This window comes from Bicyclus anynana, chromosome 18, assembly GCF_947172395.1.
Source record: "Bicyclus anynana chromosome 18, ilBicAnyn1.1, whole genome shotgun sequence".
In the NCBI taxonomy this organism is placed as follows: domain Eukaryota; kingdom Metazoa; phylum Arthropoda; class Insecta; order Lepidoptera; family Nymphalidae; genus Bicyclus; species Bicyclus anynana.
Genome location: NC_069100.1, coordinates 5236930 through 5250024, shown reverse-complemented (window position 1 = coordinate 5250024; position 13095 = coordinate 5236930). Strand labels below are relative to the sequence as shown.

At 37.0% G+C, this 13095-nt stretch overlaps 2 protein-coding genes across 2 annotated transcripts; one reads left to right on the top strand and one right to left on the bottom strand.

Annotated features, from left to right (window-relative positions):
* Positions 1–486: 486 nt before the first annotated feature.
* LOC128198977 (uncharacterized) lies at positions 487–2522 on the top strand. The gene is made up of 2 exons (XM_052887067.1): positions 487–779; positions 1627–2522. The coding sequence occupies exons 1-2, from the start codon at positions 487–489 to the stop codon at positions 2507–2509; spliced, it is 1176 nt and encodes a 391-aa protein (XP_052743027.1). The 3' UTR covers positions 2510–2522.
* LOC112055483 (uncharacterized) lies at positions 773–2876 on the bottom strand. Its single transcript, XM_024095617.2, has 2 exons — positions 2528–2876; positions 773–1577 (listed from the first exon to the last, which is right to left on the bottom strand). The coding sequence occupies exons 1-2, from the start codon at positions 2703–2705 to the stop codon at positions 847–849; spliced, it is 909 nt and encodes a 302-aa protein (XP_023951385.1). The 5' UTR covers positions 2706–2876; the 3' UTR covers positions 773–846.
* Positions 2877–13095: the final 10219 nt, after the last annotated feature.

The following is a 13095-nucleotide window of genomic DNA, read 5'->3' as shown; positions in this document are numbered from 1 at the left end:
ATAATGGTGATGATAAAAGTCAAAAACTTAAAAATTATTGTTAAGAGGGTTCAAAAACGCACCTTCCAAATGTAAGCGTTGTCAGGATTCAGTTAATAATAACATTATTTTAAATACCTACTTTTATGATAATTTTGTTGTACTTTCGATTCGGAAGTGCAGACATTTCAGAGAATAATCGATAAGAAACTCAACAGTAGCTCTTTTAAAAAAATGTTGGTTACAAATTGTTTTTTTACCACTATCGACTTAAATCATGTTTAGGTCAATAGAGAAAAAATAAAAACAAAGTAGAATATAGAAATCTTTTCAAAGTACACATTAAAATAGAAATGGCTTAGGGCCAGGCCACAACAGTGCGTTGCGGCGTCGCATCGTAAAAACAACATCGCACAGCTATGCGATGCGATGTCGCAACGCAAAAATTTCATCGCATACGACATCGTACGTAAAGACGCTAACCAACGTTTCAGTTTCTAGTGAGACATGGATCGCACTGCGCGTGTTCTACTTCTGCTTGCGTTAAGGCGTATTAAGAAAAAGAAACAGAAAAGAAAGTACTGGGTGCACCCATTACTGACAATTATGAATAAAGATGGAAACCACTTCAAAAGGAAATATGAGGCGCTAAAAGTGGACGAGGTTAAATTTTTCGATTACTTTAGGATGAGTGTAGGATGTTTTGAAGAGCTTCTTAGTTTGATAAAGCCTCATTTACAAAAGAAATACATATTTAGAAAACCCATCGAACCTCTGGAGATGCTGGGATTAACTATAAGGTAAGAAAAAAATAAACTATTTATACTATAATCATACTGTTTAATCATTTTCACAATTTAGTGTTATTCAAAACTCGTATTCCGATTGTGTGTCATTCGTCAAATTTGTTAGTTCCTCATCGAAATTAATTTGTTCTGGCTCATTTACATCATCATTCCTTGGCGTTTGTGGAGACGATTGCATAGGTGCCGGTGATGTTTCGCATCCGCTTTGGAAGGCACTGCGTTGAATGGATGTTTGGTAGCCACTCTGCATAGACATCTGAGCTGTTTGATAGCCAGTCTGAACAGTTGTTTGAGATGTTTGATAGTTTGCTTGGACGGATGTTTGTGAAGTTTGATAGTGGCTGGGATAGTATGATGGTTGGTGTAAATCAGTTAATATCTGTAGGACACGACTTTGGAAAATTATTGTTTGATTATCATTCAATTTTTCCAATGATGGCAAAATTCCTTTAAAAAAAGATAAATGTCTACTTTCAGGTGTTTTTAAAGCAGCTATAATATTCTTCTCAAATTCGTCTTCGTCAATTTTTCTTTTACGCGATGCAAGCTGGTAACGTGGCATGACAGGTTGCTGGCTTTGTTGGGTTGAGGTGCTTGGTCTTATTTCTTCATCGTCAAGACTTGATGTTGTTTTATTTTGAAAATTCTTTTTCAGAAATAGGAGCTGGTCGTATAGATGATATTGTTTAATTTTTTTGGCCCCAGCTCCGGATTTACATTGCTCGTTTAATTTTTTTTCGTATTTTGTAAAATTATCCTTGATTCCTCTCCATTTTTTTATGACATCGTTACCTAAAAAAATATGAAGAATAATGATTTATTTTGTTTTTTTTTTTTTCAGGTACCTGGCGACGGGAAATACTTTTAAAGATATGCATTTCACATATTATCGTGGAAAATCTACAATAACAGAAATAGTAAAATTTGTTTGTCGTATTTTATGGAACATTCTTAAAAGGTTGGAATTACCAAAAATTACAACAGAGCTGATGGAACAAATTGCTCAAGAGTATGAAAAAAAGACCAACTTTCCTAATTGTATAGGAGCGCTAGATGGAAAACACATTCGTATATTGAGCCCGGATCACAGTGGATCCCTATTTTTCAATTATAAAAATTATAATTCCATTGTTCTATTAGCACTTGTTGATACGAATTACAAATTTATATATGTCGATATAGGTGCATATGGTAAGGAATGTGACTCCACTGTTTTTCAAAATTCAAAACTATACGACTTATTAAAAAAAGGTCAATTATCTATACCTCCGCCAAAACCGTTACCTGGCTTTCAAAAAGAAATTCCTTTTGTCTTCGTGGCGGATGAAGGATTACCACTGACAAAAAATATAATGCGCCCATATTCTGGGAAGTTTTTATCGATAGAAAAACGAGTTTTTAATTATCGTTTGAGCCGAGCCAGACGATATGTTGAGAGCGCTTTTGGCATACTCGCAAATAAATGGCGCATATTTCACCGACCCATTAATGTTTCTTACGATTTCACAATAGACATTATAAAAGCATGCTGTGTATTACACAACTTTGTATTGAATCGAGATGGCGCACAAACGTTTGAAGAAATGATTATTGACGATTCTTTGCAAATTTTACACGAAACAACACATGAAAGTAGAACAGAAGCTAACATAATCAGAAACGAATTTTGTAATTATTTTAATAGTAATATTGGAGCTCTAAGTTGGCAGTTAACGAAAATATAAATGTTTATAAGTACTTACCGATTTTTGATTTTTCAACAGTATTTAACTCCTCAAAATTTGAATATAAACTTGTACACACTTCCCTCCATGCTTCTGTTTTTAAATTTTTGTCTTTGAATTGTGATATAGTTTTGTCCCAAAGGACGGGACGTTCGTAAATTAAAGATATCAGGTGGTCGACATCGTACTCCGCCATATCGCTTAAAAAACACGTGCAGGTCGTTCAAAGTATGGACACCGACTAAACGGCAACGCGTTGTCGCATCGCAGATTTGTACGTTGCGCAGCGCATCGGAAATTTCCACGATGCGTTGTGCGGCGTCGTTGATTTTTGCGATGCGACGCCGCAACGCACAGTTGTGGCCTGGCCCTTACGTTTTGGGGCAGTTAGGGGATTGAAGTATTTAATAAGAAGTTTTGCAATATAATATTTATTACAAAATTTATTTATAACTGACTATAACTAAATAATGAATCGCGATCGGAGATCAATCTGAATTCATAAATTATAATTAAGATCGGCAATCGATCTTTTACATTATACAAGGTGTTCGGTAAGGACCCTATCAAGGCAACAACCAGGAGTAAGGGAGGTATAATACTTGCCTATAAAAATATGAGCTTCCTAGTCAGAATCCTGAGGGAGATATGAGGACTTCAAGATTTTGCTTACAACTTCGAGGTGTCAACCCTAGTACACTTTTGACATTGGACTCTTACATTATAGTAGGGGAGCCCGGGATGCTAAATTTGCAGTTACTCGAGCGTCATTGAGACCGATTACATTTGGTAGATTAAATTATAGGAAGAATAAATGGTTATTTACTTTTTCCGCTTTTAGCGGTGGAAAAAAAACTACAGACTTTAAAAACAATTTTTATTACTTTGGCTTACTGAAATTGTAAGAAAATTTTAGCGATTAATTAGGAGATTATTTCCTTAAAAATAAGTAAAAAATCAATCGCACTCGTACCTCGAGCACTAAAATATAAGGGTTTAATTTTGTAACTTTGAAACCCTCCCATTCCATTACGTTACGCTCAAATCGTCAGATTTTCGAAATGTGCAGTTTTTAGCTATCAACCCACCTACCTTATCTTAATCTGACGTGCTGGTTGAGTACTTATGAAGTTAGTTGTTTTTTTAGTTGCCCTAAACGTACCCACCAATATTAAGGGCTCATACTCGGTGGAGGTACTCGACAAAGTGTAAGGTATAGTCCCTTATCTATTTTTATTTATCTGCCGCGCTCGAGTAACTGCAAAAATCCCCTCTTCGGCTCCTCTACTATTAGTAGGTATCTGCGAAACTTACGATTCGTACATTCGGGACTTAACAAGATACGCGGACACTGGACACAGTTCACATTACACCGGATGCCCCGAGAATTTTTGTAATTTGGTATGAAAGTTTTTTTTTATAAATTAATTATTTTATACACAGATTTGTGTTTATAAGATCGAAATATATGAGTACGTTTCGGGATGTTATACCATTTACCTAACACGTCGTATAAGTAAAACCTAACCTATACCTAAATGACTACCGATCGACGATCGACCAAGTAATGATGAACGCTAGCTCCTAACTTTATAGCAAACCGCGGTTGACATCAGACAATGTAGGAGATCTTGCGCCACGTGCAGATGGTACCATGTGTGAGGTTTATAGGTCAACTCTTACATGGCAGCTTCTGGGTTATGGCTGGACGTAACAAATATTATATGAATAACATAATTAATAATATTTTGTACAAACTTTCATAGTCATTGAGATAAGTACTATTAGTTTTGTCCGATACCTTGATTACAATACACAACAAAACACAGAAAACATTACTCATTTCTTCCAAAATATAGCATGCATTTTGGACAAGCTAACACAAATAGTAATCATATATAAAACTAACGAACGCCCGCGACTTCGTTCGCGTGGAAATTTGTTTTTCGCAAATCCCATGGATTTTTTCGGGATAAAAAGTAGCCCATGTGTTAATCTAAAGTAAAATCTATTTCCATTGTATACATCCATACAAACTTTCGTGATAGCCCAGTGGATATGACTTCTGCCTCCGATTCCGGAGGGTGTAGGTTCGAATCCGGTGCGGGGCATGCACCTCTAACTTTTCAGTTGTGTGCAAATTAAGAAATTAAATATCACGTGTCTTAAACGGTGAAGGAGAACATTGTGAGGAAACCTGCATACCAGCTGAGAATTTTCTTAATTCTCTGCGTGTTGAAGCCTGCCAATCCGCATTGGGCCAGCGTGGTGGACTATCGGCCTAACCCCTCACATTCTGAGAGGAGACTCGAGCTCAGCAGTGAGCCGAATATGGGTTATATTAGTAGGAAATATAATTTTCAAATAACAATAACGTTTACCTCCATACACGAACTTCTAATAACTGCCAGACAGGTTTGCAGTTCGCATCCTACGGTTCAATTAAAGTTCGGTCTTCCTATAACTTGCGAGAACTTTAATGTTGGTTTAGTTAACCAACTTTGGTTCGGGAGAAGACATGAATGCGAAGCCGAATGCTGCGAAACTATCAATTGGTAGATTATGGTTGCATAATTAGTCATGTAATGCAGTTAGCATCATCATTTTCAACCCATATTCAGCTCACTGTTGAGCAAGAGTCTCCTCTCAGAATAAAATTGGTTAGGTCAATCGTTAACGAGTCGACTCGTCGAGTTTGCCATATTAGATTTAGCATAAATTCACTTAGCTAACCATGCATTGTCGTCCAAATTTTATGCAAAATTTCAACACAATCGCTTGGGTAAATTGTTATTATTATTCAGCTGCATTTTTTTTACACACAAAAACAGACAGATCATTAAACAGATTATTATTGATAGTATATATAAGTGTGGTAAGTTGAAAATTACAGCCGAGGCGATATTGCAAGCTCAAGCCGCAGCCGAGAGCTATAGTAAGGAAGCAGAGACTGTAATTATCAAAGCGCATCATATCATACACATTTGCGAGGAAAAACACTTTGAACACACTTTCTGAAAATGAATTTGCATCTTTGCCTGTTTTCCATAAGATGACATTTTAACACGCCAGTAATTTTTGTACCGATAGCGAAGTGCGAAACAGACATTGATTTTCGTCCCACATTTGCAGAATATAAATAAAATACTAAAGTAGAATCACATTTTTTCAGTAAGTTATAAGGTTTATTAGGTCAGGCTTTATTGTCACTTAGCCTCAGGTAAGGTAGTAATCAAAAATTACTTATTAGTTAAGTATAAGTAAATTGTAAATGTTTAGAAACATACAGAACTGATTGCCGAATATATTTTTCTCTATTTTCTTATAAAAGTAGTTACAGTATCTAAGGCTCGACTTATCCAATCTTTATTATTTACTGAGGCGTAGCATAATCCTTAGATGGAACTCGGGTCCATCGTCTAAGACTATAATTTCAAGTACGAACATAATCCCTATTTCAGATCCCAACTAAGACGTGATCTGCAAGCGAAACTTCCATTTATAAGTGAGTCTTCAGAGATTATTTTGTGTCGTTATCTCTTGGACTATTAAACTGATGGCCCTAAAATTGCTTAATGCTATTAATGTGACAGACTTATAATTGCTTAAAGGTCTTTGTTAAGTAATTAGGTGTGAAGGGTTTGAGGTTATGGTTCCTTTAACTTTTTTTTAGACCGTTTTCTATGATCGTCAAATGCAAATATGGGTTTGGCTTGTCAGTATTTTTATGTGTTCTGTGCTATGGGCCAGCTTTGCTGTGTTATTAGTCATTTGTGTGAAACAAAATGGAAGAAGATCTATGAAATAATTTCCGTTTTACGTGGCACAACTCTTAATAACGTCGTTATCGTTCTTAACCCTGCGCCCATTGGTCACAAGTCCGGGGCTCTGCTCGAAGTTTTTCTCTCTGGCACACGATGGAAATGGCACTCGCACGGTGAATCCATAGAATGCTAAGATATTTGGCGTCTGAATTTCCATCGAGTATGACATCATGATATAATCGTAGAAATAAATCCAAATTTATATAAAACTAGCGAACACCCTCGACTTCATTTGCGTGAATTTCAGTTTTTCACAAATCCCGCGGAAACCATAGACTTTTCCGGGATGAAAAGTAGCCTATGTGTTAATCCAGAGTAAAATTCATTTCCTTGACAAATTTCAGCTAAATCGCTTCAGTAGCCGCAGCGCGAAGGAAGAAACAAACACACACACACACTTCCACTCAATTTTTCGTATTTATAATATAAGTGTGATGTGATTAGTTTTTAGTTATCGAAATACAACAGAAGAATAGTAAATCCAATTATGCAAATTAATAATACTTTATTTAAATGCAATTCGAAAAATATAACTCGACTCACTCCATTAATTTCAAAACGGTATGCACAGTTGACATAATTATTTACTTGACTATAAAAAACTAACGAATATCTCTTTCTCATTTGCAAAGGCCGTCTGAACTGGGGCAAACTCCGCGCTCGCCGGGGCGCCATCTCCCCTTAATTAGTATTTTCAATGTTAAACTTTTCTTCATATAAATCATTCTTTTTTTTCTTCATATTTAAAAGATAGGCTTAGAAAATTCCTGTTAAAGTTATGACTTCTATTTGATGTTATATTTCTTTCATTAGCCCTGCTTGTAAATTATTATTATTATTTATTTTTTTAAATATTGGATAGAAGCAGGCGTTACTTTGCGGAAGTTCATCATGATTATATAATGATTTATTTATTTTGCTATCATCCGCGAAAATTCGGCGAACCCATGCGACAACGTCACTCAGGTCCGACAAAATACTCTCTACGTACGTTTCACCCCGAAACCGGAGCATCCTCAGGAGATGTTGACTCTACAATAACCCGGACCGGATTCGAACCCACACCTTCCGGAATCGGAGGCAGAGGTCATACTGGGCTAACACGGTTCTTACCCTTTTTTTACTTGGGGAAATCCTCATGAATACCTACTGGCCATACAAAAGCGAGTCTAACAGCCTCCGTGGCCCAGTGGTATGCGCGGTGGATTTATAAGACGGAGGTCCTCTGACAGCCTCCGTGACCCAGTGGTATGCGCGGTGGATTACCGGATTTTAGATCAGTCCTGGGTTCGATCCCCGGCTGGGCCGATTGAGGTTTACTGAATTGGTACAGATCTGGATGGTGGGAGACTTCAGCCGTGCTTAGTTACCACCCTACCGACAAAATCGTACTGCCAAGCGATTTAACGTTTCGGTACGATATCGTGTAGAAACTGAAAGGGGTATGGATTTTAATCCTCCTCCTAACAAATTAGCCCGCTTCCATCTTAGATTGCATCATCACTTACCATCAAGTGAGATTGCAATCAATGGCTAACTTGTAAAGAATTAAAAAAAACAAATATTGTATCTCCATCTCAATATATTTTTTTTGCTGCCAAAATTAACTGAATTTTTCAAGAGTAAATTAATTTTACTTTATTAAAATTTGTAGGAATGCTTTCATATTTGTAATATTGATATGGATTACAATTTATTTGTTCACGGAAACGACTATTTCAAAACAAAGTTGAAAAGTCTCCTACACAGTTGTTGACATATTTATTGTTACTCCACGCGATTACATTTGAAATTATGATTTGTGGATTCTCTTTGATAAGGAAAATAAAGTCTTTTATTTGTTCTATCGTAGTGTTCTGATGTTGTCTTGTTTATTATATATTTTAGCATCATTTTTATTACGTATTTTAACGATCCATTACTGGAAAAAGAACTTACATCCATTTTCAATATAGGTTGGTTGGTCTGTGGTGATGGTATTTGATTTTGTAAACAATACTGACATAATAGGTTGGTTGGTCTGTGGTGACATTTGATTCTGTAAAAAATACTGACATAATAAGTTAATTATGATGCCTGGAACCTACGGGTTAACGTGCGTGAAAATTTGAAAAGTCTTAAAAAAGATTATTTTTAGTATTTTTCTAGTAGTACACATACCAATTTTTACAAAATATGTTACTTGAAATGAAGTATTTTCCATTGAAGTTTTAAACCCCTATTTCCTCCGTTCTGATTTTATTTTCGGGACTAAAAGTATCCTATATCCTTCTTCGTATTATGGTCTGAAATCGTGCTAAGTTTTTTTGAATTCATTCAGTAGTTTCCGCGTGATGCCCGGTCAACACAATGACGGACAGATTGACATACAATTTTTTTTTATTCTAAATAGACTTGCGCTTGACTATAATCATGCCTGGTGGAAAGCAATGATGAGGTCTAGGTTGCAACGCGCTTGCCTAGAAAATGCCTATTCACTCTTGTCCAGACAAAAAATATGGATTTTATTATTCAGTTTTATTGTAAATACTTATAGATAGGTCATCATCATCATCATCATTAACAACCCATATACGGCTCACTGCTGAACACGAGTCTCCTCTCAGAATGAGAGGGTTTAGGCCTTAGTCCACCAAGCTGGCTTAATTGGCAGACTTCACACACGTAGAGAATTAAGAAAATTCTCAGGTATGCAGGTTTTCTCACGATGTTTTTCCTTCACCGTTTTGAGCATGTGATATTAAACTTCTTAAAATGTACCTAACTGAAAAGTTGGAGGCCCCGGGCCGGATTCAAAGACACACCCGAATCCGAATCGAAGGCAGAGGTCATATAGTTACCGCAGCTCTCCAAATTCTACTACCTTTGGCTATTTATGAGAAGTCTACAGCTACACACGAGTAGGTACTTATCCAAATACACACTACAAATTCTCAGTAACACTCGCACGATCGTATCGTGATGTGTCACACGTTTTACGACGCTACGCTGTCGGGGAAACATATTGAAATGCTTCTATTTGTGAGTGCATTTTTATATTTCAAGCAATTTCTGAGTGAAATACCGTAATATTCACTTGGAATTTCATTTATTTGTGTACGATATTTTTAACTTTAGGATTTCGATGTGAAAGTGAGTTGTTAAATCATTCAATCTATCAGTCATTCAAATTGTCACTCAATCAGTCATTTGTGTCAGTCCTCACAAATGGTTAAAGCGATTCGGACGTGGTTGTTGGAAGCTTTGATTTAGGTGTAAGTACATATAACACTAGCCGATGGCCCGCGGTTTCACCCACGCAGTACCCGTACCCGTGAGAATATGGGGATAAAATATAGACTATCATACTCACAAATAACGTGGTTTTCTAGTGGTAAAACAATTTTTAAAATTGGTTTAGTAAATCCAGAGATTACCCCTGACAACACCACATACTTTACCTCTTTATAAAATTACTAGCGGACGCCCGCGACTTCGTCCGCGTAAAAATCGGTGTCAATTTTCATCCCCTATTTTACATTCTATTTTGCAAGTTTTATAACTTACACCTAATAAATAGTCCACTTATCATTTTACATTTACAAATGTACCTAGAAAAATTAAGGACTTTCGGTACAAACTTTCTACCCCTCCTTCACCCATTTCTGATTTTGTTTTCGCGACAAAAAGTATCCTATTATCCTTCTACGTATTATGGTATCAAATCGTCTTAAGTATCATTTGAATTCATTCTGTAGTTTCAGCGTGATGCCCGGTCAAAAAAAGGCAAACAGACAGACAAAAAATAGAAAATAGGCTTCAGTATCGAACTCCTACCTCTACCCTACTCCTACCCTACCCGTACCCTAACTGTATCCTACCCCTACCCTAACCGTACCCTACCCTACCCGTAATCTTCCCTTTCCCTACCCCTACCCTACCCCTAACCTAGGCATACACTCCCCTTCCCTGCCCTACCCCACCCTACCCCTACCCTACCTTTACCCCTACCCTACCCTTACACAACCCCTACCATACCTGTACACTACCCTGCCCTACCCTATAGGTACCCCTACCCTTAGCAAAATCGGTCCAGCCCTATGAGCGTGGTGCGATGACAAAGGAAAATAGAGACTTCTATGCTAAAATTATAATCTTTGGATCTACTGGAGTGATTTGAAAGATTGTTTTACCAATAGAAAGCTACGTTACTTGCGAGTGTCCTAGGCTATGTCTGATTCCCATATTCACACAGGAACGGGAACTACGTAATTGAAAGCGCGGGGCGTCATGTAGCGGAATTTCTGCGTCTTTTAGAAATTTTGTATTATCTCCGAAACTATTTAACTAATTAACATACTATAAAGGGCAAATCTTATCTCCATAATATCCTTGTGATTATTAAATAATTTATTTTGATAAGGATTTAAGTTAAGTAGCATAAATAATGACGCAAACCTAAGTATATAAAATTAATAATTTTTAAAACACAAAAGGTACTATATCTGCAAATCTATAGAAGATAGATATATGGTGTCGCGGACTTTTTTGTAGAACTTTTAATGATACATAAAGCCTCCATACATTAATTTCAATTTTACACAATGGTTAAGGCAGCGCATGCGAATAAGTCTGCTTAAGAGGATTTTCGGTCCGACCTGTATGACAAAAACTGTGTTAACTCGGCTAATATATATGATACCAATATAATATATACCGTGCCTATAGCACTCCTCGATAATGTAGCATTCTACTGGTGAAAGAATTTTTGAAATCGGACCAGGAGCTCCGAAGATTACCCCATTTAAAAAATGTGACAAACTTACAAACTTACAAACTTTACCTCTTTATAATATTAGTATAGATTATAGATTAGTATAGACTAGCTGACGCCACGCGGTTTTACCTGCATGATTCCCCTTCTCATAGGAATATGGGGATAATATATAGCCTAGAGCCTTCCTCGATAAATGGGCTATCTAACGCTGAAATATTTTTTCAAATCGGACCAGTAGTTCCTGAGATTAGCGCGTTCAATCGAACAAACAGACCAACTCTTCAACCTTATAATATTAGTATAGATAATAGATCTAAGATTAACTTTGATTATAATCAGACGATGGAAGATGATTTTAGGGGGAGCATGATCTGTTTTTGAAAAAGTAATTTAGCAATAAGACGTACAAATCTGTATTCTTAGATAAAATGAAGATTGTATACCAAGCCGAAGAGTAAAAGAAATTGACACATAATTTAGTCATGTTAATTTGATGTCTTTCTGGGAATTCTCATAAAATAAGACCCCATTCGCACGAGCGCTTTTTTAACGGACGTTCAAATAGCGTTCAAATAGAATAAATGCATTCCCGAGTATATGTTCACACGTCAGCGTTATAAAAACGCGACGCTATTTTTTCCAGCTGTGTTGCATTTTCAATTTTGGGCGTTGGAAATAGACCTTCATTTAACTTCATACTATTTTACGTCTTTAAAAACGCTCGTGAGAATGGGGGTTAAAATGGTTTATTAATACATCCACAATACTTAACAATTTAATAAACATTAGTAGCTTTTTTTTATTCTTTACAAGTTAGCTCTTGACTACAATCTAACCTGATGGTAAGTGTTGATGCAATCTAAGATGGAAGCGGGGTAACTTGTTAGGAGGTTGATAAAAATCCACACCCCTTTCGGTTTCTACACAGCATCGTACCGGAACGCTAAATCGCTTGGCGGTACGTCTTTGCCGGCAGGGAGGTAACTAGCCACGGCCAAAGCCAGACCTGAGCCGATTAAGAAAACCTCAGTAGGCCCAGCCGGGGATCGAACCCATGACCTCAGTCTTGTAAATCCACCGCGCATACCAATGCGCCACGGAGGCCGTCAAACCTCCATGTCAGACACCTAAAGGTATTATTTAAAAGTATTTGGATACTTTTTCCTTTTCAGCTTTAACCAGATTATCGTCATGTGGAACACACATTACTATTATTATTACACTCCACTCATTATTATTGTTGCAAAAACGATGACGTATAATAACAGCTTATAATATCACCCATTTATAATTCCTTAATATGTTTACAGGCAACACTGGGAGCGGGAGAAATAATGCAAATTGTAGGCCGCAGGGATTTCAGCGCAATTAGCATAAACTGCGAGCAACACTGAAATACAATGAACAATATCTGAGTTCAAATCAGAAATGAGATGGCATTAATCTTCGTCATCATCAGTTGAATTATTCTCTCGGTAAGCTTCAGACTCATCAAATAACAAATCTCGAGTATTATTGACTACAATCTCACCTGATGGTACGTGATGAGATGCTTTGCTTCTCTTTGTCTTCTTTTCTCTCTGAATCTTATAACTTGGGTATCTTCATAACAAGAGTGAATAGGCACCTTCTAGGCAAGCGTGTCTCATCTTAGACTGTATCTACACTTACCATCAGGTTAGATCATGGTCAAACGCAGGCCTATTTGCATTAAAAAAAATCTAAAAATGGCAACGGGCTAACTTTTTATGAGAAGCATGAAAATCCACACCTTTTTCGGTTTCTACACGACACGGTATTGGAATGCTAAATCGCTTGGCGGTACGTTGGTTGAGTGGTAAATAGCCACGGCCGAGGCCTTCGTCATCCAGACCTGGACCAATAAAGAAAACCTCAATTGACCCAGCCGGGGATCGAACCTAGAACCTCCGTCTTCGCCACGGAGGCCGTCAAAAAATTGTAGCAGATGCCCGCGACTTCTTGATGCACAAACACTAATTTTTCAC